A 23,157-nucleotide genomic window follows, 5' to 3' on the forward strand; every position below is an offset into this window, starting at 1 on the left:
AGCAGACTCTGTCCCCAGAGGAGTATTGCCACTTTAGTGAGGACCTGAATTGTCCCCGCAGCATGGCTCTGTGTCAGCCCCAGACTAGGTCAGACTTTGATGAGTTCCCTTAATCCTTCGAGCCTCAGTCTCCTCATCTCTGCAATGGGATAATCACATTACAAGCCTCCCCCAGTTGTTATGAGGATTAAATGAAACAGAGCATAGAGAGCTTCAGCTCAGTCCCTGGTGTGCTATGAGCTCTCAGAAAGCATTTGCTGTCACCATTCTTGTTAGCAGAGCCCTGGGCAGAGCATGCGTCCCAGCCCTGGGTCTCTCTGCAGTGAGAATCTGTCATTTCATCTCCGGAGGGCTCAGCATCCTCACCTGTCTAAATGTATTTGGAAAAGATTCTCTTTTAGTCCTCTCCAGGCTGTTAAAAAAATGATGAAAGAAGACAGTTCAGGTGATATAGACTTTAGCACTTCTTGAAGTGGGCCATTCAGTCTCCAGAGAACTGCAAAACTGCAGAAGGCAGGAAGCTTTGATGGGATAAAGAATAAAGAACAATGAGGAGAAAAACATAATATCTGATTGGCCAGGGTCACTTTGCCCAGGGTGAGAAGAAAGAAGGAAGGAGGTATAGAGCCCAGAGTTAGTTTGGCATTGGATGCCTGGCTGACTGGATAGACTGCATTTCTGTTAAGCAGAACATTTACAGGCACAGGAAGTTATCTAAGTTTCCATGGTGATGTAGCATCACAGACAGGAGTGGCTTCATTTTGGGATTGGCAAGCTATTTCAACAAATCCCTAAACAAGCACTTTGGGAGGGGTGGGCACCACAGCTCATGGTCTGCCGGCTGTCGGCTCATGTAGGCTTCCCTCCTCTAGAGAACCTGGCTAACCAGGCCGACAGGGACCAGTATGAGCTGCTCTGCAGGGAAAACACCCGGATGCCTGTGGACGCATACAAGGAGTGCCATCTGGCCCGGGTCCCTTCCCATGCCATAGTGGCCCGAAGTGTGGATGGCAAAGAAGACTTGATCTGGGAGCTTCTCAATCAGGCTCAGGTATCCCCACCCCCTGCCTTCCCCTCCTGCATAGGGATCCCTGCTTGGATTTGGGGTGCTTTCCCTCACTCTCTTCCAGCCACTGTGGAAATCCTGGTGTTCGGCACAGTGGGAACCACACCACATGTCCTCCGCTTCACTGACCAGCACTTGGTCTGGATATGTGATGGGCAGCAGTGACCATAAAACTCCCTTCCTTGGCATCACCAACACCATGGGCCAAAGACTCTGCAGAAGGCCACTGTTGCCCCATTTTATTCTTCTAGGTTGTATAGGGATCCTCAAGCTACAATGCAGATGCCCCTCTTCCAGGAGCTGCTCCCCTCTCATCCCACTGGCCTGGACCCCTCAGCAGCAGGTTCTGACTGTGAGCGTTTAGTGTCCTGTGCTGAAGGCCCTCCCTCCCAGCACACCCACATCTGTCACCTGTCCCATCTCTGTTAGTGCCCTGTGCTCAGCACTAGGCATTCAGAGATGACCTGGACACAGACCTGCCATGGGATCACTCACAGATGACTGTGGAAGACACAGCAAGCACGCTGTATACAAAGATCACCGCCATGGGGCACAGCCTTGCACACATGAGCTGTGTACTTTGAAGAGAGTGATTTGCAGGCTGTATCTGGAAAGGTTTCTGCGCCCCAAGAGTAAGCTGTGGACACTCCAAGGAGATGTGGGGTTTGCCAGAGAAGGCAATATGCAGAGCCATTCCAAAAGCAAAAAGGAGACATTGCAAAGAGCATGTGGGTAGGTGCTACTGTCAGCTACCATCAGGAGCAGCTTTGGGCCAGTCAGTGGGGTTACAAGCAAAGGGCTCTTGGTTTTCTGGGAGGGCCAGAAAGAGTAAGGGACTGCTTGAAGTCCTTCATGGCAGGCCTGGGGCGTCAGGTGCACCTAAGACTCATGACCCCCAGGCTTGACGGTCCTGGATCAACACCCACTCCAGGATGAAGCCCACAGGAGCCACTCAGGACAATCAGATGTCCAGCAACAAGGTCACCATCACTGGCTGCCCCACCCATGGGAACACAGCGTAGGAGATGGAAGCTTCCTGACCCATCCTAATGGTGACCATTACCCTTTGTACGGACCTGGGGGACAGCCCCTGGCAGTTTCCCTGAGGCTGCACAAGGCAGACAAATTGGGATTTGAGTGAAGTGTTTGCTGAAGAAAATTTGAGAACCCTGTGAGCCACAGGGACTTTGGAGGGTCTTGCCATGGTCGTCACTCTCAAGCATTCGTATTTCTCTCCCTTTCTATTCCCCTGAGTTGGGGATTTGTTTTTACTTTGCTTCTCTCTGCCAGCCTCCATCCTTTACTATTTTTTTTATCCCTTGAACAGGAACACTTTGGAAAAGACAAGTCAGCAGAATTCCAACTCTTCTACTCTCCTCATGGGAAAGACCTGCTATTTACAGATGCCACCATTGGGTTTTTAAGAGTCCCACCTAAGATGGATGCCAAGCTTTACTTGGGATATGAGTATTTCTCGGTTATTCAGCATCTGGGGAGAGGTGTGTAAGGTCCTGGGAAGGCCTGGAGAGCTTGGGCATAGGGAAGGGTGGGGCCGTGGAGGCTTTCCTGGGGCCTGCAAGCCCCACCTCACCCAACCCACACTGGCCTGCGGGGTTCAAGGGAGGGCCAGCTGCGCTGGGTTCTTGTGGGGATGTTCTGCTGAACTTGGGAAAACGCCTGAACCTGGGGCCACAAAAGGGTTTAAAAGACCTTCAGATTACAGGTAACTTAAGTAATGACGGGGGCTTCCCTCATAGCTCAGTTGGTAAAGAATCTGCCTGCAATGTAGGAGACCCCAGTTTGATTCCTGGATTGGGGAAATCCTCTGAAGAAGGGGTAGGCTACCCACTCAGGTATTCTTGGGCTTCCCTTGTGGCTCAGCTGGTAAAGAATCCACCTGCAATGTGGGAGACCTGGGTTCAGTCCCCGGGTTGGGAAGATCCCCTGGAGAAGGGAAAGCTACCCACTCCAGTATTCTGGCCTGGAGAATTCCATGGACTGTATAGTCCATGGGGTCTCAGAGAGTCAGACACGATTGAGTGACTTTCATATCTAAGTAAGGACAGTCCTGTCTCCTTTGTGTTAGCCAGTCTTGCCCCACCCCGCAGCGGGTCTATTTGACAAGGAATAGAGCCCATCCTAAACTGAAGTGGGAACACAGCCTCTGCCACCACCAGGATCAGAGGCAGAATTTCAGAGAGTTTGGGACTTCCCAGGTGGCACTGGTGGTAAAGAATCTGCCTGTCGATGCAGGAGACATGAGAGACTTGTGTTCGATCCCTGGGCCAGGAAGATCCCCTGGAGGAGGGCATGGCGACCCACTCCAGCATTCTTGCCTGAAGAATCCCTTGGACAGAGGAGCCTGGCAGGCTACAGTCCATAGGGTCAGAGAGAGTTGGACACATCTGAAGCGACTGAGCACACACTGATCCAGCACACAGTGATCCAGCAAGCCCTGATCCAGCACTTGCTTTCCTTTGGTTGTCCATGCTTCCTTCCTCCTTCCTTTCTTTGTTTTTCTCAGTAGTTATGGCACGTCTGCCAAAGCCCTTGTGATTGATGTGGACATACTTGGTGGCAGGAGCAGATGTGTGGGGGGGGGTGGGGGGTGGAACAAGCAGGCCCGCCCAGGACAAATGACACTAGCTTCCAACTGGGGGATGCTCCCTGGATGGGAGATCTCCGTCCTGTGAGAAAAAAACCCAGAAGGCCCTGAGTTGGGCTGGTGCTGGCAGAGGCTTCCCCTGGGGAGGTGATGTCTGAGTAGGGAGATCAGGAGGGGGCTTGCTCTGCCTTCACTACTCTGTCTGGGAGCCAGGTTGGCCATTTCTCCTGGAGGTGATATGTGGGAATAGGTGGTGACACGGGCATGAGACACGTCAACTCTGCCGCTGCCAGGAAGAGCCCGGTTGGGCAGCCACTTGGAATCCTTCCCCCATCTGGGGGCTTCTGTTGGATCCCTGGCTCTTCTCTAGCAGCCCCAGAGGCAGAAGATCCCCAGAGGGTGATGTGGTGCACAGTGGGCCATCACGAGCGTGTCAAGTGTAACCAGTGGAGTGCGCTGAGCGGGGGCATCCTGAAGTGCACGACGGAGGAGAGCGCCGAGGACTGCATTGCTGCCATCGCGGTAAGGAGGACCTGCTTCTGCAGCTGGGCTTGGACACTTGGACATGCAGCGCTGCTGTGCGTTTGGTGGTGGAGGCCCCTTCCCCGTGTCTTCCCATCAGCGGTGAGGCTGAGACACGCCTGTTCCATGCTGCCTCCCCCAGCCCCACTCTCTGAAGCCCCACCCCACTGGCCCCACCTCCCTCTTCAGCTCTGGCAGGGCAGAAACAGAGCAGCCCAGGACCCATATCTTCAGCTCAACTCTGGAGTCCAGGGAGCTCTGAGGGGTCCTGCCTAGGGTGTGGGGTGACATCCTGTGGTCAGAGCCCCTGTGGTTTGTGAAAGCAAATCAACCTTATTGGTTCTCTGGACAGGTTAAACTTTTTTTTTTTTTTCCCTGTGCTAAAATTATTACATGCTGGAAGAGAAATGAAAGATAATATTATTTACAACTCCACAACTCAAAACTCATTGTCATTTTTGAGTGATGGTGTTATGTTGTTAATAGCTGTCCATTTCAGTTTTGGAGATTAGGAAAAAAATTATCAATAAAAGACGGAAAAATTGACAAACTTAGAAGACACTACAGTTTTTCTTCAAAAGATCATAATTGCGGTAAACCTCTCTGGGACTAACCCATAATATTAAGGTCTTGCAATTTATATAGTCTCCTGAATTTGTCTGTTATAAGGATCAAATGAATTTGAGTGCTTGTAACATTGCCTAGTGTGTAATAAGCAGTCAATAAATTTTAACAGTTATTATTTCAATTCTTGAGCACAATTGGCACACTTTCTTAGCTAATGAAATATTCATTTGAAATGTTTTTAATGGCTGCATAATAGATCACCAAATATTTATGCCTCAATTTATTTAACCAATTTCTAATTGTCTATATTTGAACTATTTCTGAATCCTTGTCTATTATAGATAATATGTGATTGGATATTTTTGTTCTATGCCCATCAGTATTTTTGAGTATCTCTTTAATATTAATGATGGTGAATATATCTGGAGTTACTTACTGTGTGCCATGCATGTGTATGAGCTCTTAACTTGTATTAACTCATTTAATCCTCATGATAAGCCCATGAAAGAGATTTTTTTCACTCATTTGATGGATGAAAAAAATGTACATAGAAAGTATTTAGGGATGTGTCCTTTGGAACAGTCAGTCCCAGAGGCTGACACATTCCATTGTGGTTATGAGCAAAGGCTAAGAAAATTAAACCGCCTGAGTTTGAATCTTAGTTTAAATCTTATCCAATCATCTATTGGATAAACTACTTAGCTTCTCTCTGCTTCAATTAAAAAATGTATAAAAGGGGGAGAATTATAGTACCCCCCCTTACTGGGTTCTGTGAGGGAGTACATGAGGAAATAGTGTTTAGAAAAGGGCCCAGCACATTTTTAGTAAGGTAAGCTTTTGCTTTTGTAGTTACTACTGTTTTAAGATAGATTTCTAGAAGAGCAGTTAGCAGGGGAACAGCAAAGAGTGTTCCTGTGTCTGTATGTTTTTTTCTTCATGACCTTATCTATAAATATAAGTATGCATTTTTGACTGTTGTTGGAAAAGTTCATTGATTAAAATCATAAGTTAATTATTAATAAATTACCAATTAGACTAGAGTGCTAATGGGATTATAGAAACAGAATTAAACTCTGCCATATGGAAGAAAACATCTCCCGTAGAAAGAGATTAAATACCCTAAGTCTGACCACGTGGATTGTTGAGTGAATGACAATGGTCACAAAGAAAATGTAGTGACAGCATGTCCCATACTAAGAATGGGGTCTCATGGAGGGCACAGAGATGTCTAGAGAGCATGATCTGGGTTGGGACCACAGGCATGTCCCGTTTTCTAAACCCTGTGTTTATGTGGCAGAAGCTTTGGGTCATATGCCATTTGGTTTATCACAAAGACACATAACATGAAGCCAATAAGATGGAAACCTCTGAGGGTGAGACAGGATAACAACCTCACTATTATGCTACTGTTTTATTTCTTAACTTCAGAAAGGAGAGGCTGACGCCATGAGCTTGGATGGTGGCTTCATCTACACAGCGGGCAAGTGTGGTCTGGTGCCTGTCCTGGCAGAGAACTACTGTAAGTGGAGGGGAGGGTCCCTGTGTTTTCTTCCCTCTGGCCTATGGACATAGAAAGGTGAAGAATAATTTAGTTCAGTGTTGAGATAGCAATAGCTGTTTTTGGAGCATAGAGTACTAGCAGATAACATCTATTTCCCCAGAGTCAGAACCAGCTAAAATATATGTGGAACTTGGAGAGAAATCAAAATAACACCTTCATTGCTGGAAGAGTGATATTGGAGACCATGGCACAGAACTGGCCCCAAGGCTTGTTAAATTGCCCTTGAGTTAGAGTCGCCCACCAATTCAGGTGGACAGTTCTACTGGCTGACTGGCTCCATGGCTTAGTACAGAAGAAAACATGTTCTGTCACAGATAAGGAGGTCAAAACCATCCTCTCCCCATTCTCTTCAACGAAGAAAGAGCCACAGGTGCCTAGATCCTTTTGCCAAGTTTACTAATCCAAATGCACTCACTGTAGCAGTTAGAACATTGAGGATTGTGGCTACAAGGTCATGGTCTTGGTGGGGATCCATCTACCAGGAAAAATAAAGCTGGTTCATTTGTTAAACCCCTTAGCTGCTAGGCAGTGAGAAGCCATACTTTATCCTTCAAAACAAGACAACTCTGTGAAGTAAATAGTGGTATTTCCATAATAACTGAGGCTTGGGGAGGTTGAATGAGGTGTCCAGGGTAGAATGCAGACTGCAACCAGTCTTTCTGAACCATGGGCTGGACCCTTCCCTTACAACCTAGCAAGACTGTAATGACTGCCTGCACATCACAGAGCTCTGAAGGGAAGAATGTCAGGATGCCTAGAATCACATAGCAAAGTGAAAAACCTCTGTGAAGGTTTATATGGCTTCTGCTTCCCCCTCACCCCCTTCAATGAGCATTTCATTTTCTTTCTCTGTAGCTCCCCAAGTGTTGAGCTAATTCTGGGATGGAGGCTAATTTCAAATAGCAAAGGTCAGGGGAGAGGAGGTGAAATAGGATGGCAGGATCTCAGCTTGTTGATGGCCAATGACAAACTGCTTTGTCAGCATTTCTCCTCATTTTATTCTTGACTGTTGAGAGTGAGAAAATCATGACTTGAGTAATGTGAGAGTTTAATGACCTGTACCTCAATTGTTTTTAGTGTCTCAAGATGGCAAAGAGCAGCTTGGGTCTAAGTGTGTGAACACACCTATGAAAGGTGAGTCAGAATCAGTAACACTGGGGCTCAAAGGTAAAGGCCTATTGTGGGGGAGAGGGGGTAAGGAAAGCCTTACGAATAAACCAACATTACTAGACTTGTTAAAAAAAGAGAGAGAGAGAGATGACCCTGCCACAGTTCGCTGTGAAGGAGCAAATCTGTTGGGAGCTGTGTAATAATTTCTGTTTGTGGAGCATGTGACAGTGGGCAGAGGGCTCCTGCTTGCACTGCTCCTGCTCAGCCGTCCTCTAGAATGTGGGTGTCGCTGTGCGCGTCGCATAGATGGGAAAGTGAGGCTCAGGGGCTGTGTGACTTGCCCAGGGCCACGCAGCCAGCAAGTGGCCGCACCTGGGCTTGTTCAGAGGCACCCTGGCTGGAAACCCACTGCCCTTCCTGACCCACCACCGTGCTCCCTGTTACAGGCTGCTACCCATCTCTGCAAGGGACAGGAGCCCATTCCTGACATTTCTGGGGCCCAAGGGAGGCCTCAGAGGAGGAAGAGGGGAGTCATAGATGCTGCTAATGAAGAAGAGGAGGAGGGAAAGGAAATTAACCCTTAGCTTTTAGTGGCTGGCTTTGAATAGCAGGGGAGTCAACCTCCTCTTCAGAATAGGAGGCCAGGTGACAAGTTTTGCCATCTGTGTCATCTCATGGGCAGAAATGGTCTTTATCTGTTTCTGAGGTGCCCTGGGTAATCCAGGGCATTGACTAGAGCAGTGGTTGTGTATGTCGTGTGGTGTCTGGACCAGTAGCCCCATCATCACCTGAGAACTTATTAGAAATGAACCTTCTTGTGTCCAACCACAGGTCTGCTAAGCTCCAGGATGTGGCTGCTGCTGTCTGTGTTTTAGCAAGCCCTCAGAATGATTCTGATATGCATTAAACTTTGGAAACTATTGTGATAAGGGATCTTGAGATGAAAGCAAGTGCTTACTTGGGTTTGGAATTTCTTATGAGATAGGAGAGCTAGGGGAGGTGTGGGGGCTTGAAGCATCACAGCGCAAGTGTGGGGTCACAGAGGCCCTGCACCACCCATCACCGCAGAGGCCTCAGGGGTGCAAAGTCGCTCACCCCACAGCTTCTCCCCTTTGAAGGGAGGAAAATCTGGGATATATTGTTCCTCTTTCCTCCTTGCTTTCCTGGCTAACAGTCTTCTCTGATTTGGGTCTGTATCCCCAACCCCAAGGGCCAGCATATAGTCATTCTGATTATAAAATACATGAAGTTCTAAAGAATTGTAATTGCTTTACAGGTGATTGAAATTTCCAAGAACTGCAGTGATATACAAATGTGGGTCAATGAGGATGCTTGGAAGATAGTTCAGGGTGACAGAGAAGGTTAGATTGGACTAGAGATGGAGAGGAGTTAATCCCGAAGTCACACACACGCGCGCGCACACAAACACACACACACCCCCCTCAGATGACAATAGTTAATGCCATTTTGTTGAAATTGTTACAGCTCAAAGAAAGTTACTTTAACAGTGTTTGACTGCTGGAATGGTGTCATAGAGCCCAGTCTGGTAGACAGGAGAATCTGCTTCACCAAGAAAGTGGCTCTAGTACTGCTTCTGCTGCAAGCTACATGGCCAGAAACCTATCCATGTAATCTCCCCTTCCCATTCCTAATACAGTATGATCATACTAGCACATTTCATCCCCTTCAATAGGTATTAGTACCTAAATATTACTCTTATCATTTCATTTACCAGAGATTTAGGATCCTAGATACTGAGTGACTTGTCTGAGGTAGTTTAGTAACTGGTGAGGGAGGTCGTCCACTGCCATGTTGACTTCCAACTTTTCTAGGCTTGAATATATAGACATCTGAACCACAACAGCAAGCAAAGGTGTGTGTATGTGTGTTGGGAGGGGTTGGGAGTGGTGGTAGTAAACCACATTACCCATGATTTCAGTCTCGAAATTCAGCCTTGCAGTTTAGGTCTTACTTAACAAGCACAATTCTGTTACACAATACTGTGATAGACTACATCAGATATCAATGGTGTTCCTATAAAAATCAGGAACAAGACAAGAATGCTCACACTCACCAAATATATTTGGCATTATTTTGTGAGTGAATTCAGTAAGATAAGAAAAAGGTTTTTTTTTTAAAAATTGAGGAAAGGAAGAGATTAAATTGTCATCATTAGAAAATGGTATTACTATAAGCCTAGAAAATCAGAGACTTAACTTTAAAACGGAAGTCATTAAAGCACTTTCTTTTGGACTTCGACTCAACAGAAATACTCAAACATGTGGCTTCACACAGTTCTCCCTCCCTGAGAGACTGACAGGTGAAGGTTAGCTGCAGTGGCTCTGGAGTAAATTTTAGAGAGGGCCTGGGAGGTACTGAAATTGCATCTTGGTATCTGTTGCAAGGTTATTACGTCGTGGCAGTGGTCAAGAAGTCAGATGCTGACCTAACCTGGAGCTCTCTGCGAGGCAAGAAGTCCTGCCACACTGCAGTTGGCACTTCTGCTGGCTGGAACATCCCCATGGGTTTCATATACAATCAAACTGGGTCATGTAAATTTGGTAAGTGTGTTCTGAGTGGCGGTGTGCCTATGGGCCTATGCCTATGTAGGGGAGAAATTCAGTTCAACGAATGGCATAAGTGGGTGGTGGACAGGGGCTGGATAGACATGTGGGAAAGCTTCACATCTCCTTAGCAGGACCCCCCTTTCTCCTCCCCTCTTGCTTACATGGAAGTGGTTTGGCTCAAAGAGCAGATCTCAGGAAAATACATTACTCTTTATGTCTTTTATCTGGCTCATGGAAGAGGCCTGTTGGCAAAACAAGAGTGGAGTGTAGAGTGGGTATAGGTGTGCATGCGTGATGTGTGTGTTAGTGTGCATGTGTTGTTTTTCCATTTAAACTTGCCCTCCTTTTTAAGTGTAAAACAGGTTTATTTGGGGAGATACACACATACACAGAATGTGGACGATCTCGGAAGACGAGAGACCTGAACTTACTTTCTTAATTGAACACGTTACACCAGTATGGTTCATCTTTACCCTTTGAGTGCTTTAGCTTTCACTTTCACCCTTCACCTCTCTTACATTTCTATATTAGTCATTTCAGCAAGACTCTGGCCAATACCTAAAAGGCTCCTGCTCCTCCAGGAGCTTTCCCCAGCCGTATGACAAGTCCCAGCCCTGCAGGAACCGCATCGCCCACTCTCTTGGCGCTCTGCACCTGAGCAGCTGAACACAGGTGGAGAATGTCACAGGGCATAGCAACTCATTCCATGCAGATGTTCCAGCCGCTGGCCTCAGCATCACCCATACCGCCTCCCCCCTCCACTGTAGGCTCACGAGCACCCCTACTGTTCCTCGGCTCCAATCCCCACACTTCTCAGTAATTACCCTAATGTCCTAGTTGTCCATACACCTCCATTCCAGTCTCACCTGTCTACCACCCTTTCTGAGCAGATGATCTTGTCTGCTTCTGCAAGAGACACCTGAAGCCATCAGGACAGTTCCCATCAATACCCCACCAACAAAGCCCAGGGCTCCTGCTGGCTGCATCTGCTCAGCCAGTCCTCCTACCCACTTGGCTGTTGGTCCCTGCCTTGACCCCCTCCCCAGAGCTGCACCCTCAGTTTCCATTTCTTCCTCTGGTATATGCAACAATTTCTCTCAACCTGTAAATGCACCCAATATCAACCTGCAAATGCACCCAACATCTTTCATCTTTAAAAATCCTCCCTCTCCCTACCGTCCCCTCTAGCTCCTAACCTTCCCTTTCTGCCTTTATGGCTAGACCTCTTAAAATCATGGTCTGAGCCATTCACCCCTGCACTACCTGCTGTGGGTGGCTCCCCTGCCTCATTCCACAGGGAGAACTCTGGTCAAGGCTACCAGGACCTCCGTGTTGCTCAGTTGGAAGGATGGGCTCCAGTCTGTTCCTCCATGACCTTTCCTTCTTTGAATCATCTTAAACCACAGTCTCCTGGCTTTTGTGAAAACATACTAGCTTCTTTCTTCTCTTACCCCTACAAAGTCCCTCTTTCCCAACCTGGTTAATAAATGTTTGAGTTGCTTAAAGCAACTTTTTCCCCCACTTTAAACTCAACCTCCAAGCACTCACATCTATGCCTACAGCCTAGATGACCATCTAAACCAATATTATATGTGCAAAGCTAGGCTCAGAGCAAGCACTAGATCAATGTTTGCTGCTGTCACTATTACTATGTCAATATGCTGACAATGTCAGGTTTTGTCCCTAGCGCGGATTTCTCTTTGATCTCCAAACCTGCATATATTGAACTGCTTGTTTGACATTATCTAATCTTGTATTTCAAAAGTGCATTAAACTTAACCTGTACAAAATAGAATGCATTCTCTCTACCAAGCCTGGTCCTGCCCCAGAGCCACCCAGCTTGCTGGAGGCTCCCAGTCTGTGCACTGGCTCCAGCTGGAAACCAACCTGCCATCATCTCCACATACCCGTCCAGCATGAGATTTCAGCTGTCCTCCCTCCACCTAGCTCCTCCCTCTGCTTCATGAGACTCAAAGCTGCCCTCATGTCCCCCGGACTCCAGCAGTAGCCTGCTGCCTACACCCCAAATCTGTCTTGACTCACCCTGCTAGACCCTTGGCCCAACATTATCTAGCCTGTCAGAGACTCCCCATTTCTTTACAAATAAAAAACAAAATGTACACAAAGATGTAGGTCATCACATGTGGTCTGGACCCTGACCCTTCCCACTCACTGGATCACTGAGTGGTTCAGGCCCAGTGGGCCTCCATTAAGCTCTCTGTGCTGTTTGCCCCCCTCCCCAACCCTTGTCTTAGCCTTTGAAGATGCTGCTCCCTGTCTGGAAAGTGCATCCTTTGCCCTTCACTAGGGTAACTCCTATTCATTCTTCAACTCTCTACTTGAGACCTCTCCCTGACTCCTAGGTCTGTACCAGGCTCCTTTATTTGTAGCTGTGAAGCCATATTCTTTTTCCCAGAGCATGATGGGGAAATACAATTATGGGGAAATGCTAATTCATGGTGTAGTTACTTGAGTTGTGACTGTTGCCCCATGAACTTGGGCTCCAGGAGGGCAAGACTTCTGTGGTTTCATCATAGTGGTACCCTGGGGCTTAGCACAGGGCTGGGCATTTGGGCCTCTTGGGCTCCTTCCTGTCCTTCGAGTCATAATTGCAGACCTTGTAAAGGTGGACAAGGGCAGTAGAGATTGGAAAGCGTGCAGGACAGGGTCAACCAACCAAAACTTGCAATTCTGTCCACTCTCCTAGAGTTAAATCCGTGTCCATCCCTCCCCCTGCTGCCCTGTGCCAGGGCTTCAGTGAGCTCACAGACCCTTGTCCCAGCTTCAATCAGGTCCCCTTTACTTTGCTCCAGCTGCAACCTTTTTTCTCTTTCTATTCCATAGGTTCTTATTTCTAATCAGATGGAACTAAACACTTGAATGTGTCTTTATGTCACTCAGGCAATTTTAGGGACAACATCTGAGGCTTTCTTGCCAACACAGGCAGGGAAAGCTAACCTCTGGTGTCCTCCTATGCAGATGAATTCTTCAGTGAAAGCTGTGCCCCTGGGTCTGATCCGGAGTCCAGCCTCTGTGCTCTGTGCGGAGGCAGCTTCAAGCCAGCCCACATGTGTGCTCCCAACAGCCACGAGCAGTACTACGGCTCCAGTGGGGCGCTCAGGCAAGTAGCATCTGCCCACTGCCTTTGGCTTTGGCACCAGCCCATTGAATCTCTTGTCCTTTCTCCTTTCTCAGCACCCCACCATCTGAGTGCTGCATTTAGGAGGGGCCAGGACTGGAGAACAGGAACTGCAGATTCCCAGGGGCCCTGAGGACTCAGGTCCGGCGCCTTCCTGGAGCACTCTCGGTCAGAGCTGGGGGACTCAGGGCACCTGGGGAGGGGCAAGAATGATAAGCACAGGTCACAGCCCTGCTTCTGCTTTCGATCCTTCCTTCTATGTGACTGTAGACAAGTCACAGGATCTTCCAGAGCCCAGTTTGAGATCAAAGGAAGGACACTGAATATGTGCATTTTACACCTGTTTGATGAGTACATTTAAAAACACATATTCCTGGGCTCCTCCATTCATTCAATAAATATTTATTGAGCACGTAGTATGTGCAGGCACTGTTCTAGGTAGGTGGGTTAGAGCAGCAGCAAGACATATGGCCCCTGTGTCTCATGGGGGGAGTAAGACAACATATAAAGGACGATCACTTCCTCACTGTGGTAAGCACTATAGGGTGTGTGTATGGAGGCGTGGGACCGAGGGGCATGATATGGCAGTGAGTCAGGGATAATCTTAGAAAAAGGGGTCAGGGAAGGCCTCAGCATCATGGAGGGGCTGTTAAATATTGAGGGTTAAATATTGAAAGGGAATCAGGAGAAAATCTGGAGAAGAATAATCCTGGAAGAAGGAACAGCAAAGACAAAGGCAAGGCTAGACAAATCATGCTGTGTTTGAGGCCAGAGAAGGCCCCAGAGTAGAGGTGGGTCCAGGTGAGGGGAGGCTGGGGTTGCAGCCGTTGGCTGTTTTGCCCTTGGAGATCTGGCTCAGGATATCTCCTGAGTTAATTCTAAGTATGGAGGGCACTCGAGGGTGCTATGGAGTTGGGATTGTGTGGAAAATGTGGGAGCCTCTATAAAGAAGGCTTCTAGTCATCACATGGCCAGACAACTTTGTCCCTCCCTCTCCAAAATTTTGTCACTTTCATAAACCATACATAAATTACATAGTTTCACAGATCCTACTACATAAATATATGATGAACATTAAACTGAGGGTAAAATATTTAAACTTTTCTTTCCATTGGGATGTGCATCAGTGTTAGGGTCCATGGCCCCATTTTGGTATGATTATGATAGCATCACAGAGACCTAGAGTTCTGTCCAGAACCATGGAAGTTCCATCGTGAAGATGGGGACGCAAAGAACAGTCTTAGATCTAGGCATCTCATTCTCCCCACCACCTCCTGCCTGCCTTGGCTGTGCTTCCCGCTTCCTGACTCCAGCATTCCTACTGGCCTGAGATCCATTGATCCTGTTCTCACCCCCGCTATAAACTTTTCCCTCTCCAGTCCACAGCAGACTTTCTATAGCTAACCGTGATAACTATTCCCCTGTGCACATCCTCAAATGCCTGTCGCCTACTCCTGGCTGAACTGTGACCTGGGTTGGGTCCAACATTCCCCTTCGGTGCCGGGTCCTCCAAACTGACTGGCCTCCGTGTAAAGTAATGAGAACCCAGTTCCCATGAGCCAGACCATCTCTAGTCCGTTACCATCCCTCTCTCTTACAAGGCCATTCCATGCTCTTTCCTCTCCTCAGTCATCCAACATTCTTCCTCCATCTATCCCACTGTTGTTTCCTCCTTCCCCTGAGAAAACTGAGGTCATCCAGATAGAAACGCCAGTGTACCGCTGCCATATCTGGGCATGTGCTAACCTCCGTGCCGGTGGGTACGCTGCCTGCCACTCCTTCTCCTGGGGATGAGCAGGCCGGCTCCTGCTGAGCCCAATCCTGTGTTGGCATCACCTCCCTGCAGCCTGTTGAAGAGCGTTGCCCCAGCACGCCTCTCCTCTTCCTCTTGTGTCATCACATCTTATTCTCCACAGAATTACTTCCAGCAGCACGCAGACATGCTGCTTCTTTCTCATCCTAAACATAAAGAAATAAGACAAACTTCCCTTAATCTCACTGTCCTCTGTAGCAACCCCCTGTTTCTTCTTTACAACAGAAGTCCTTGAAGGAGGTTATTCTAATGTCCTTGCTCAGTTCAGTTTCTCTCTTTTCAGTCTCCCCCAAACCTAGTTTAAGAAACTGTTCACCTCTCCCTCCCCAACCAGTGGAGTTGGTTGTCATTATTGCATTTAAATTATCTACAGAAGGCATTCTTCCTCATTGTTGGCACATGGGAAGATTATTCCCACCACACCTACCGCCCGCCCCCACATTGACCCCCATCTACCACCATCCACCACACAGCTGAAACTACACTTTTAAAAAATATATTTATTTATCTGGCTGCATGGGGTCTTCATTGTGGCATGTGGGATCCTTAGATGCAGCATGTGAACCCTTGGTTCTGACATGTGAACCCTTGGTTCTGGCATGTGGAATCTAGTTCCCTAATCAGGGAGCAAACCTGGGCCCCAGCATTGGGAACAAGGAGTCTTAGCCTGTGGACCACCAGGGAAGTTCTGAAATCATCCTTTTAAATCACCAGGGACCTCTGTGTTGCAAATAAATCCAAAGCCCAGAGCATTGGCACCACCCATCTCTTCCTCCTCTTGGATACATTATTCTTCTCTGGCTTCTGGACACCATACTTTCCTGGATTCCCTCCTTCTTCTCCTGTTACTGCATCTCAGCCCCTTTGCTGGTTCTGCTTCATTCCCTGACCTCTACATATTGGCGAGCCCCAGGGCTCCAGCCTTGGTCTTATCTCTTAGTGCTCAGACTTTAGTGGTTTTATCTAGTCCTTGTTGTCGTTCAGTTGTCCAGTCATGTCCAACTCTTTGCAACCCCATGGACTATAGCACACCAACCCCCCTGTTCCTCACTATCTCCTGGAGTTTGCTCAAGTTCATGTTCCTTGCATTGATGATGCCATCTAGCCATCTCATCCTCTGATGCCCACTTCTCATTCTCCATCTAGTTCTGTATGTTGACAATTCCCAAATCTACGTTCCTCTTCAGACATCTCTTCAAAACACCAGATGAAACTCTAAACTCATACATCTAACTGCTTACTGGGCATGTCCACTTGGATGTCTAATCACCAGGTCAAGTTTAAATGTCCCAAAGTGAGCTTTTGGAATTTCACATGCTTCCACCTAAACCAGTACCTGCTGCAGTCTTCCCCATCTCAGTTAAAGGAAACTCTGTTTTTCCTTTTGGAAAAATTCAAAGTCTTGATGTGTATTAACCATGTCTACTCTCTTTCTCTGAGACCCCATATCATCATATTATGTTAGCTCTACCTGCAAAGGGTAACGAGAACTGACCTCATCACCCATCTCTGCTGATACCACCTTGATCTAAACCACCATTGTCTCTCCCCAGATTATAACTCCTAACAGAAATCCATGCATCTGTCCTATCCCCCTCCCCCACCACAGTCTAGCTTCAACACAGCAGTGAGGGTGATTGTCAGCCCAGTTCAGGGGAAATCTTCCTGCTCACACAGCTCATGCCCTGAAGTTGTGTTGTAAAGTCCTGGCTGCCTCCAGTGTGACCAGGTGGATTGAAGAGGATGGGGAGGCCTAATCAGAACTCAAAAAATATTAACACTTGGTAGACCAAATAAAAGCCAAGAATTAAAAAACAATGTTACACAAAGGGAATTTTGTGTTCTTAGATATAAAAATCACATTACAGTACTACTTAATAATGTGATCAATACAGGCTGGTTTATGTGATGACTGACAAATCAGTGGAAGAGAAAAGACTTCCAAGACAGATACATAGACATATTATGTTTAGTCTAAAACAAAGATGACAATTAAGATCATTGGAGAAAGGATGGACTTGGGACATCAAATAAAACAAGTACAAGGAACTGGATCTGGTGACCCAGGTGGGAGCAGATTCAATAGTGAGTCAATCCCCTAAGATGACTGGCAAGGGTCAGGGACTCATGTGCAGGAATGCTGATGGTAAGTGCTGTGATGCTCTTAGGTGTGTGCATGACTTTAGGGGAGAGGCCCATTGCTAAGGGCAGTGTAGGGTCAAGGCAAGGCTTAGCGTTTGTTTATTTTTTAAAAAAAAGCATAAGTGCTGATGGAAAGAGCCCAGTGAAGAGGGTTATAGAGAGGAAAGAGGATGACTGCCATGGAAAGTGCCTGAGTGTGGGTTGAGGTGGGGTGCAGAGCCCCGGGGGAGGAGACTTTAGCTGGAGGGAGGTCTTTCCTCCTCCTTTGTCCCTGGAGGGCAGGAGAGTGCTAGGGCTGCCAGATTCGACAGAAGGATGCTGAAAGGAAGCCCGCATGATGATCTCTCTATTTCTTCTGTGAAGCCCAAGTACCTGACAGAGTGTAAGTGTTGTGGAGGGGTGTATGGAGAGACAGAGGTTTACAGGAAGTGGGAGAACATTTTGGGGTCCCTGCTCTGTAGAGTGGCTTACCTGGTAGCTCAGACAGTAAAGAATCTGCCTGCAATGCGGGAAACTTGGATTTGATCCCTGGGTTGGGAAGATCCCCTAGAGGAGGGCTCCAGTATACTGGAGAATACATTCTAGTATCCTTGCCTGGAGGATCCCCATGGACGGAGGAGCCTGGTGGGCTGCAGTCCATGGGGTCAAAAAGAGTCATGGGGTTGCTGTCTCAGGCAGTGTTCTCTCATACTCACTTGAGCACACTCCCACAGGGCTTATTCAAACCCAGAGGGCTGAACCCCATTCCAGAGTTCCTGAGCCAGTGGGCCCAGGGCCCAAGAATGTGCATTTATAACCCATTCCCAGGTTGCTGATGCTGCTGGTCCAGCCCACCCTTGGAGAGTCACAGGTCTAGAGCAGAGAAGGGATGCCAGAATGCCCGCGTGAAGTTAAGGATCGGGGAGCTCTCGTCTACCTCACTGCTGAGGTGCAGACACACCTGAGACAGACGATTGGGCTCATTCAGGACTGGGATTATTGAGGGGAGGTTGTTAAGACAAAAAAATAGGACAAGATTGCTTAGGAAAATTGACGGGAGTAACTGATTCTAGTGAAGGATAGAGGGGCCTGATGATGGGACAGAGAAAACTGGAGAGGTATTCCTAAAAATTAATAATATCATTTTCTAACTGACTGAATGTCACAAAACTGATTTTTCGTGTGCTCAATGTTTCTCCCAAAGCATGCACCTTGAACACTGAGAAACATTTTTCAGGAGATTAAGCATGAAAAATATCTCATGATACATGCACATTAACTTTTGTTAAGGCTGCACAGACACATAAGGTGTGACAAGACTCCTTCAGAATCACATCTTCCACGCTGATTTTAATCTCTGATGTGAGTTTTGATCCAGCCAGAAAATTATCTTTGGATAGCCCTGTTAATAGAACACAAGCATCTCCCGTGGAGAAGCCAATCACTGTTTAAGGAAGCAAGCAATGGGTATCTACAGTGGAATCTAAATAAGCAGATTTCTTTTTCTATGACATTTCTTCTGAAGTTGCCAGGGACAGCAGACATTACAGCAGTGTGTGTGGAATAAGCGGGCCATGTTAGATGTGCCCAGTTGTCTGGGCGAGGGGAGGGGAGCTCCCAGGAATTCCGTCTTGGAGCTGCTCTCTCCCACCTCTGTGGGTCCCCTTTGCTGACCTGACCTTCTCTGTGCAGGTGTCTGGTTGAGAAGGGAGATGTGGCCTTTGTGAAGCACCCCACAGTCCTGCAGAACACTGACGGTATGCACCTGCACTGTCCTTTCCTCCCTCAGGAAAACTCAGAGTCCTTCCTGGGAAATCACTCCCCAGGCAGTCACATTGGTCCTAACATTCTTTATTTAGGGAATGAAAAAATTCTTCATGTCTGCTCAGACTGGACAGGGTTGGTTATCACATTGACCTTGAACCCAACCAACAAACACACAAAGGCCACAGTCCATAGAAGCACATCTGGCTATCTTGATTTTTAGGCGTTCTTTGTATTTTCTGGACACAAGTTTTTGTAGCTGTATGTAATGCACATAGCTTGTCCCTCTTTGAAAATACTTACCTTTCACTTTTTTTTTGGCCATGCTGCAAGGCTTGTGGGATCTTAGTTCCCCACCAGGAGTTGAACCTGGGCCCAGCAGTGGAAGCCTGGAGTCCTAACCACTGAACCACCAGGGAATTCCTGCTTTCTTAATAATGTCTTTTGATGAACATTCTTCATTTTAATATAGTTTAATCAGTCGATCTTCTCTTTTTTGACTAGCACTTTGCAGGCCTGTTGAGGAAATCTTTGCCTCTAACAGGACTGACAAATGAATTTATGAGTTTATGAATGTTTCTCTTCTGTTTTATGTTTTATTGTTTTGTTTGTGCCTTTGTGGTTCTCCCAGGCACTGGTGGTCAGTCACACCCCCCAGTGAGGGTGCCTTGACTGAAGTGATTAGCTATGACCTCTCCACCTCCTCTCTCTCCAGGAAAGAACCCTGAAGCCTGGGCGAAGAATCTAAAACACGAGGACTTCCAGCTGCTGTGCCTCGATGGCTCTAGGAAGCCTGTGACTGAGGCTCAGAGCTGCCACCTGGCCATAGTCCCAAGTCATGCTGTGGTCTCAAGGAAAGATAAGGCAGATTTTGTTCGCAGAATGCTCTTCAATCAACAGGTGTGGGAATTCAGTCCTCATCCCCCACGTGAATGCTCAGCTCACTTGCAGAGCTGCACAGACACGCCCCAGCCCAGTCGCACACTCTTTCTCCCTGGGCAGTGGACCCTGCCTCTGATGAAAGTGGGAGGCTGGTGGCTGTGCTCACTTCTTGCTCTGGGGCTGTCTAGGGTATCCCAGTGGAAGAGTCCAGACATATGGGCATCTCAAGTGTCTCCCTGAGACTGAGCAGAGTCATGGTACCTCCTGGGCTTGTTCTGTCCTGGAAATAAGGGAGTCAGCCCAGGTGCCCTTCCCACCAGGCAGGGCTACATGTGGGAAAGGTGGAACAGAGGTTACTCTGCCTGACCAAAAGAGGATTTCACTGTGTTTCTTGAAACTGGGTGGGCTGAGCACTGTTTTGGGCTTCATGAAAGTCGAAGAGCCAACATTCAGATAACTTATGACCTCTATAGGCAGCCAAAAAGGGCTGACCCTAGGGAATAGTGGCTGCCTGAATCAGAAGATCTTAAGGAACCCAAAGCCCCATCTGCCTTTTGCCCTAGCACACCCTATTCCTGGAGGAGCCCCAAATGAGTAATCTATATCTTAGCATAGGCTGTTGACACATCCTGCTTAAAGGGTGATGACCCAGAGTCAGCTGGCAACACAAGAGGCTCTTGGACTTGGGCTTTTGAAGGGATGGTACCATCCAGGGTGAGCTGCCACCTCTGCTACAACGGAAGTGGACAAAGGAAGTGGTGGGGGGAGGGGCAGGAAGCAATGGAAATGATCAGTGTGTGGGTCAGGTTCAGAGAACAGAAGATGCAAGGTAGGAAGGGATCTGGTCACAGGAAATCATGTAAAGATGACTCAGAGAGTTGAAAACATCCACCAGTTGTTGGTGGGATAGTAATAGAGCAGTGAACTTGGGGATCTTTCTATTTAACAGTTGCTTTACATACATTGGGCTTCCCTGTATTCTTTATCAGATAGTAAAGAATCTGGTTGCAATGCAGGGAATGCAGGTTCGATCCCTGGGTCAGGAAGGTCCCCTGGAGAAGGGAATGGCTACCCACTCCTGTGTTTTTGCCTGGAGAATTCCATGGACAGAGGAGTCCATGGGGTTGCAAAGAGTTAGACATGAGTGAGTGACTAACACTCTCACTTTTTGCATATATCATCTCAGTATCTAATGTAATTACCTCCATTTACAAATGAGTAAATTGAAGTTCAGGTGTTTCCACCTTGGTGCAGTGGGAAACAATCTGTGGTGCAGGAGGTGAAGTTTTGATCCCTGGGTTGGGAAGATCCCCTGGAGAAGGAAATGTCAACCCACTCTACTATTCTTGCCTGGAAAATTTCATGGACAGAGGAGCCTGGTGGGCTATAGTCCCTGGGGTCCCAAAGAGTCAGACACAACTGAGCATGCACACATACAAAATGTAGTTCACTGAGCTCAGTCAAGAATTTTCTTAAGTCACACGATAGGAAAAGCTAGGGCCTGGCTTTGAACCCAGAGAACTTTTTGCCATTTTGCTCCAGTGCCTCCTAAGCTGTTGCTGTGCCCCAGGGTCGCCAGGCACTGGAGCTGAGCAGTCCAGCAGACTTGGGGCTTCTGATGCAGAACACGTGGCCCGGGCTGCTGGTCACTCGCTTTCTGTCTGTCTGTCTGACCCAGGAGCTCTTCGGAAGAAATGGGTTTGAATACATGATGTTCCAGATGTTTAAATCCCCAGCCAAGGACCTGCTCTTCAGTGATGACACAGAATGTCTGGCTAACCTTCAGGACAGAACAACTTACCAAAAATACTTAGGGCCAGAGTATCTTCAGGCTATTGCTAATGTGAGGCATTGCTTACACTCAGGTGAGTAGAATAAACACCCAGGAGTAGTAACATGTGCATCAAGGCAAACATGTTTGTCTTAAGGATGACCTTGTGCCGAGACTGGGCCGGTACCAATAGGAGCATAAAGATTCAGAGGGCTTGCTCCTGGCCCCACAGGAGGATTCAGGCTTACCAGGGAAGCAGCTCAATTAGGCAACAGTATAAGATACTACCTGAAAAGGCCGAATTGTTTGAAGGAGACAGAGGGTACAGTAGAACTAGAGATCTTTTGCAAATTGAACTTGTTTACATGTCCTTTTCCATTTTCTTTGGCTACTAGAATGAAAATGTGTGTTAGCATTTCAGTGTAGGGAGAAGGTTGGAAATGACACATATATACCACTCACAGAGGACCAATTCACAAAGATTTTAAGTAAAGCGTATAGATAATACTTTATACAATTTAATAGAAACAAAGTATTAGCGCTAAGTAGGCCATTTCTACATATATACATATATAGAAATAGCACTAAGTATATCATCTCTCTCTATTTTTGTGTATTATAGAAATGGCACAGCTGCCTCAAAAAGAAATAAGTTGGAGAAATAAAATTAGACCTGGAATAATCAAATTATTGGGAATGTGCCTGATTTTTGTTAAATTATATCATGTGTTAAAGATGAGGAGAGCAGGAGAGGAAAATGTAGATGTTTAAGAATAGCACTGACATCAGTTAGAATGATGAGAAAGAAATTAAAAAAAAATCTTTATTATCTACCATTTACTTTTAGAAAATAGGAAAAGGATTGTGTTTAATAAGCACAGGCAGTACCTGATGATCTTCCTCTTATGTTACCTCTCACAGAACTTCTGGATGCCTGCACATTCCATGGAAATTAAAAACTGATCAAAGTGGGCAAAGACGGAGATGTTCAGAGCCTGAAAATACAGTGGGGTTACATCCTCACTTGTCTGCCTGGTGGGTCTGTGTTAACATCACTTATCTTTATAATTATATACTGTAACTGATGCAAAAGTTGGAATGAATAAAAATTGTTGTGTCTTCTCAGAAAACTTCATGAAATATTCTCAGATTTTTTGGGGGAGGGCAAGAGAACGATTTCTTTATACTACAATTGTGCTTGTGAATTTAGTACCTATTAAATTATATGTATTTTAAAGACCTCTACAAGACTAACTCAACTTCCTTGTCTATTCTTTGATTATTTTACCCAAGAGTCAACTCACTTAAATTGAATTTAAGCAATAAATCTGTCTGAAGGGAGTCTGAGTGGTGATCATAAGTGTGCAAAGAAAGCGTCAGTATGTGCAGTATCAAGGACTTACATAATGAAAATAAAGAAGAAAGAATGAGTTTGTGCATTTTAAAAGTGTGTTCATGTATTTAAAATTCACAATTTCAGGTAGAATTAAACTCCTGATCAGATTAATTGAAAAATATCAAAATTACTGTAAAAATCTAATCCTACTATCCTTCCTCAGTCAATTTCCTGAAAGTGTGATTTACATTTACTTAAGTGAGTTTCTTATCAGAGATTTTCCCATTTCTGTTATTACCATGATTCCAGCCTATGGTGGAATAAACACTGTAT

General features: G+C 46.7%; 1 protein-coding gene across 2 annotated transcripts in view; it reads left to right on the forward strand.

The window, feature by feature from the left end:
* Window positions 1-22,829, forward strand: part of LOC122676024 (inhibitor of carbonic anhydrase-like) — a 43,125-nt gene extending 20,296 nt beyond the window's left edge. Inside the window, exons 7-17 of one of the 2 annotated variants that reach the window (XM_043875306.1) lie at window positions 873-1,051; window positions 2,394-2,565; window positions 4,042-4,193; window positions 6,189-6,279; window positions 7,399-7,455; window positions 9,837-9,992; window positions 12,978-13,119; window positions 18,764-18,828; window positions 19,551-19,735; window positions 21,396-21,582; window positions 22,410-22,829. In XM_043875306.1, coding sequence (XP_043731241.1) covers window positions 873-1,051; window positions 2,394-2,565; window positions 4,042-4,193; window positions 6,189-6,279; window positions 7,399-7,455; window positions 9,837-9,992; window positions 12,978-13,119; window positions 18,764-18,828; window positions 19,551-19,735; window positions 21,396-21,582; window positions 22,410-22,444 — 1,421 coding nt within the window. In that variant the 3' untranslated portion in view covers window positions 22,445-22,829. The remainder of the gene's footprint in view (window positions 1-872; window positions 1,052-2,393; window positions 2,566-4,041; window positions 4,194-6,188; window positions 6,280-7,398; window positions 7,456-9,836; window positions 9,993-12,977; window positions 13,120-18,763; window positions 18,829-19,550; window positions 19,736-21,395; window positions 21,583-22,409) is intronic. The other variant, XM_043875307.1, reaches the window with a different exon arrangement.
* The last annotated feature ends 328 nt before the right edge of the window (window positions 22,830-23,157 follow it).

The sequence above is a fragment of the Cervus elaphus genome, chromosome 19 (assembly GCF_910594005.1).
Source record: "Cervus elaphus chromosome 19, mCerEla1.1, whole genome shotgun sequence".
Lineage (NCBI taxonomy): Eukaryota > Metazoa > Chordata > Mammalia > Artiodactyla > Cervidae > Cervus > Cervus elaphus.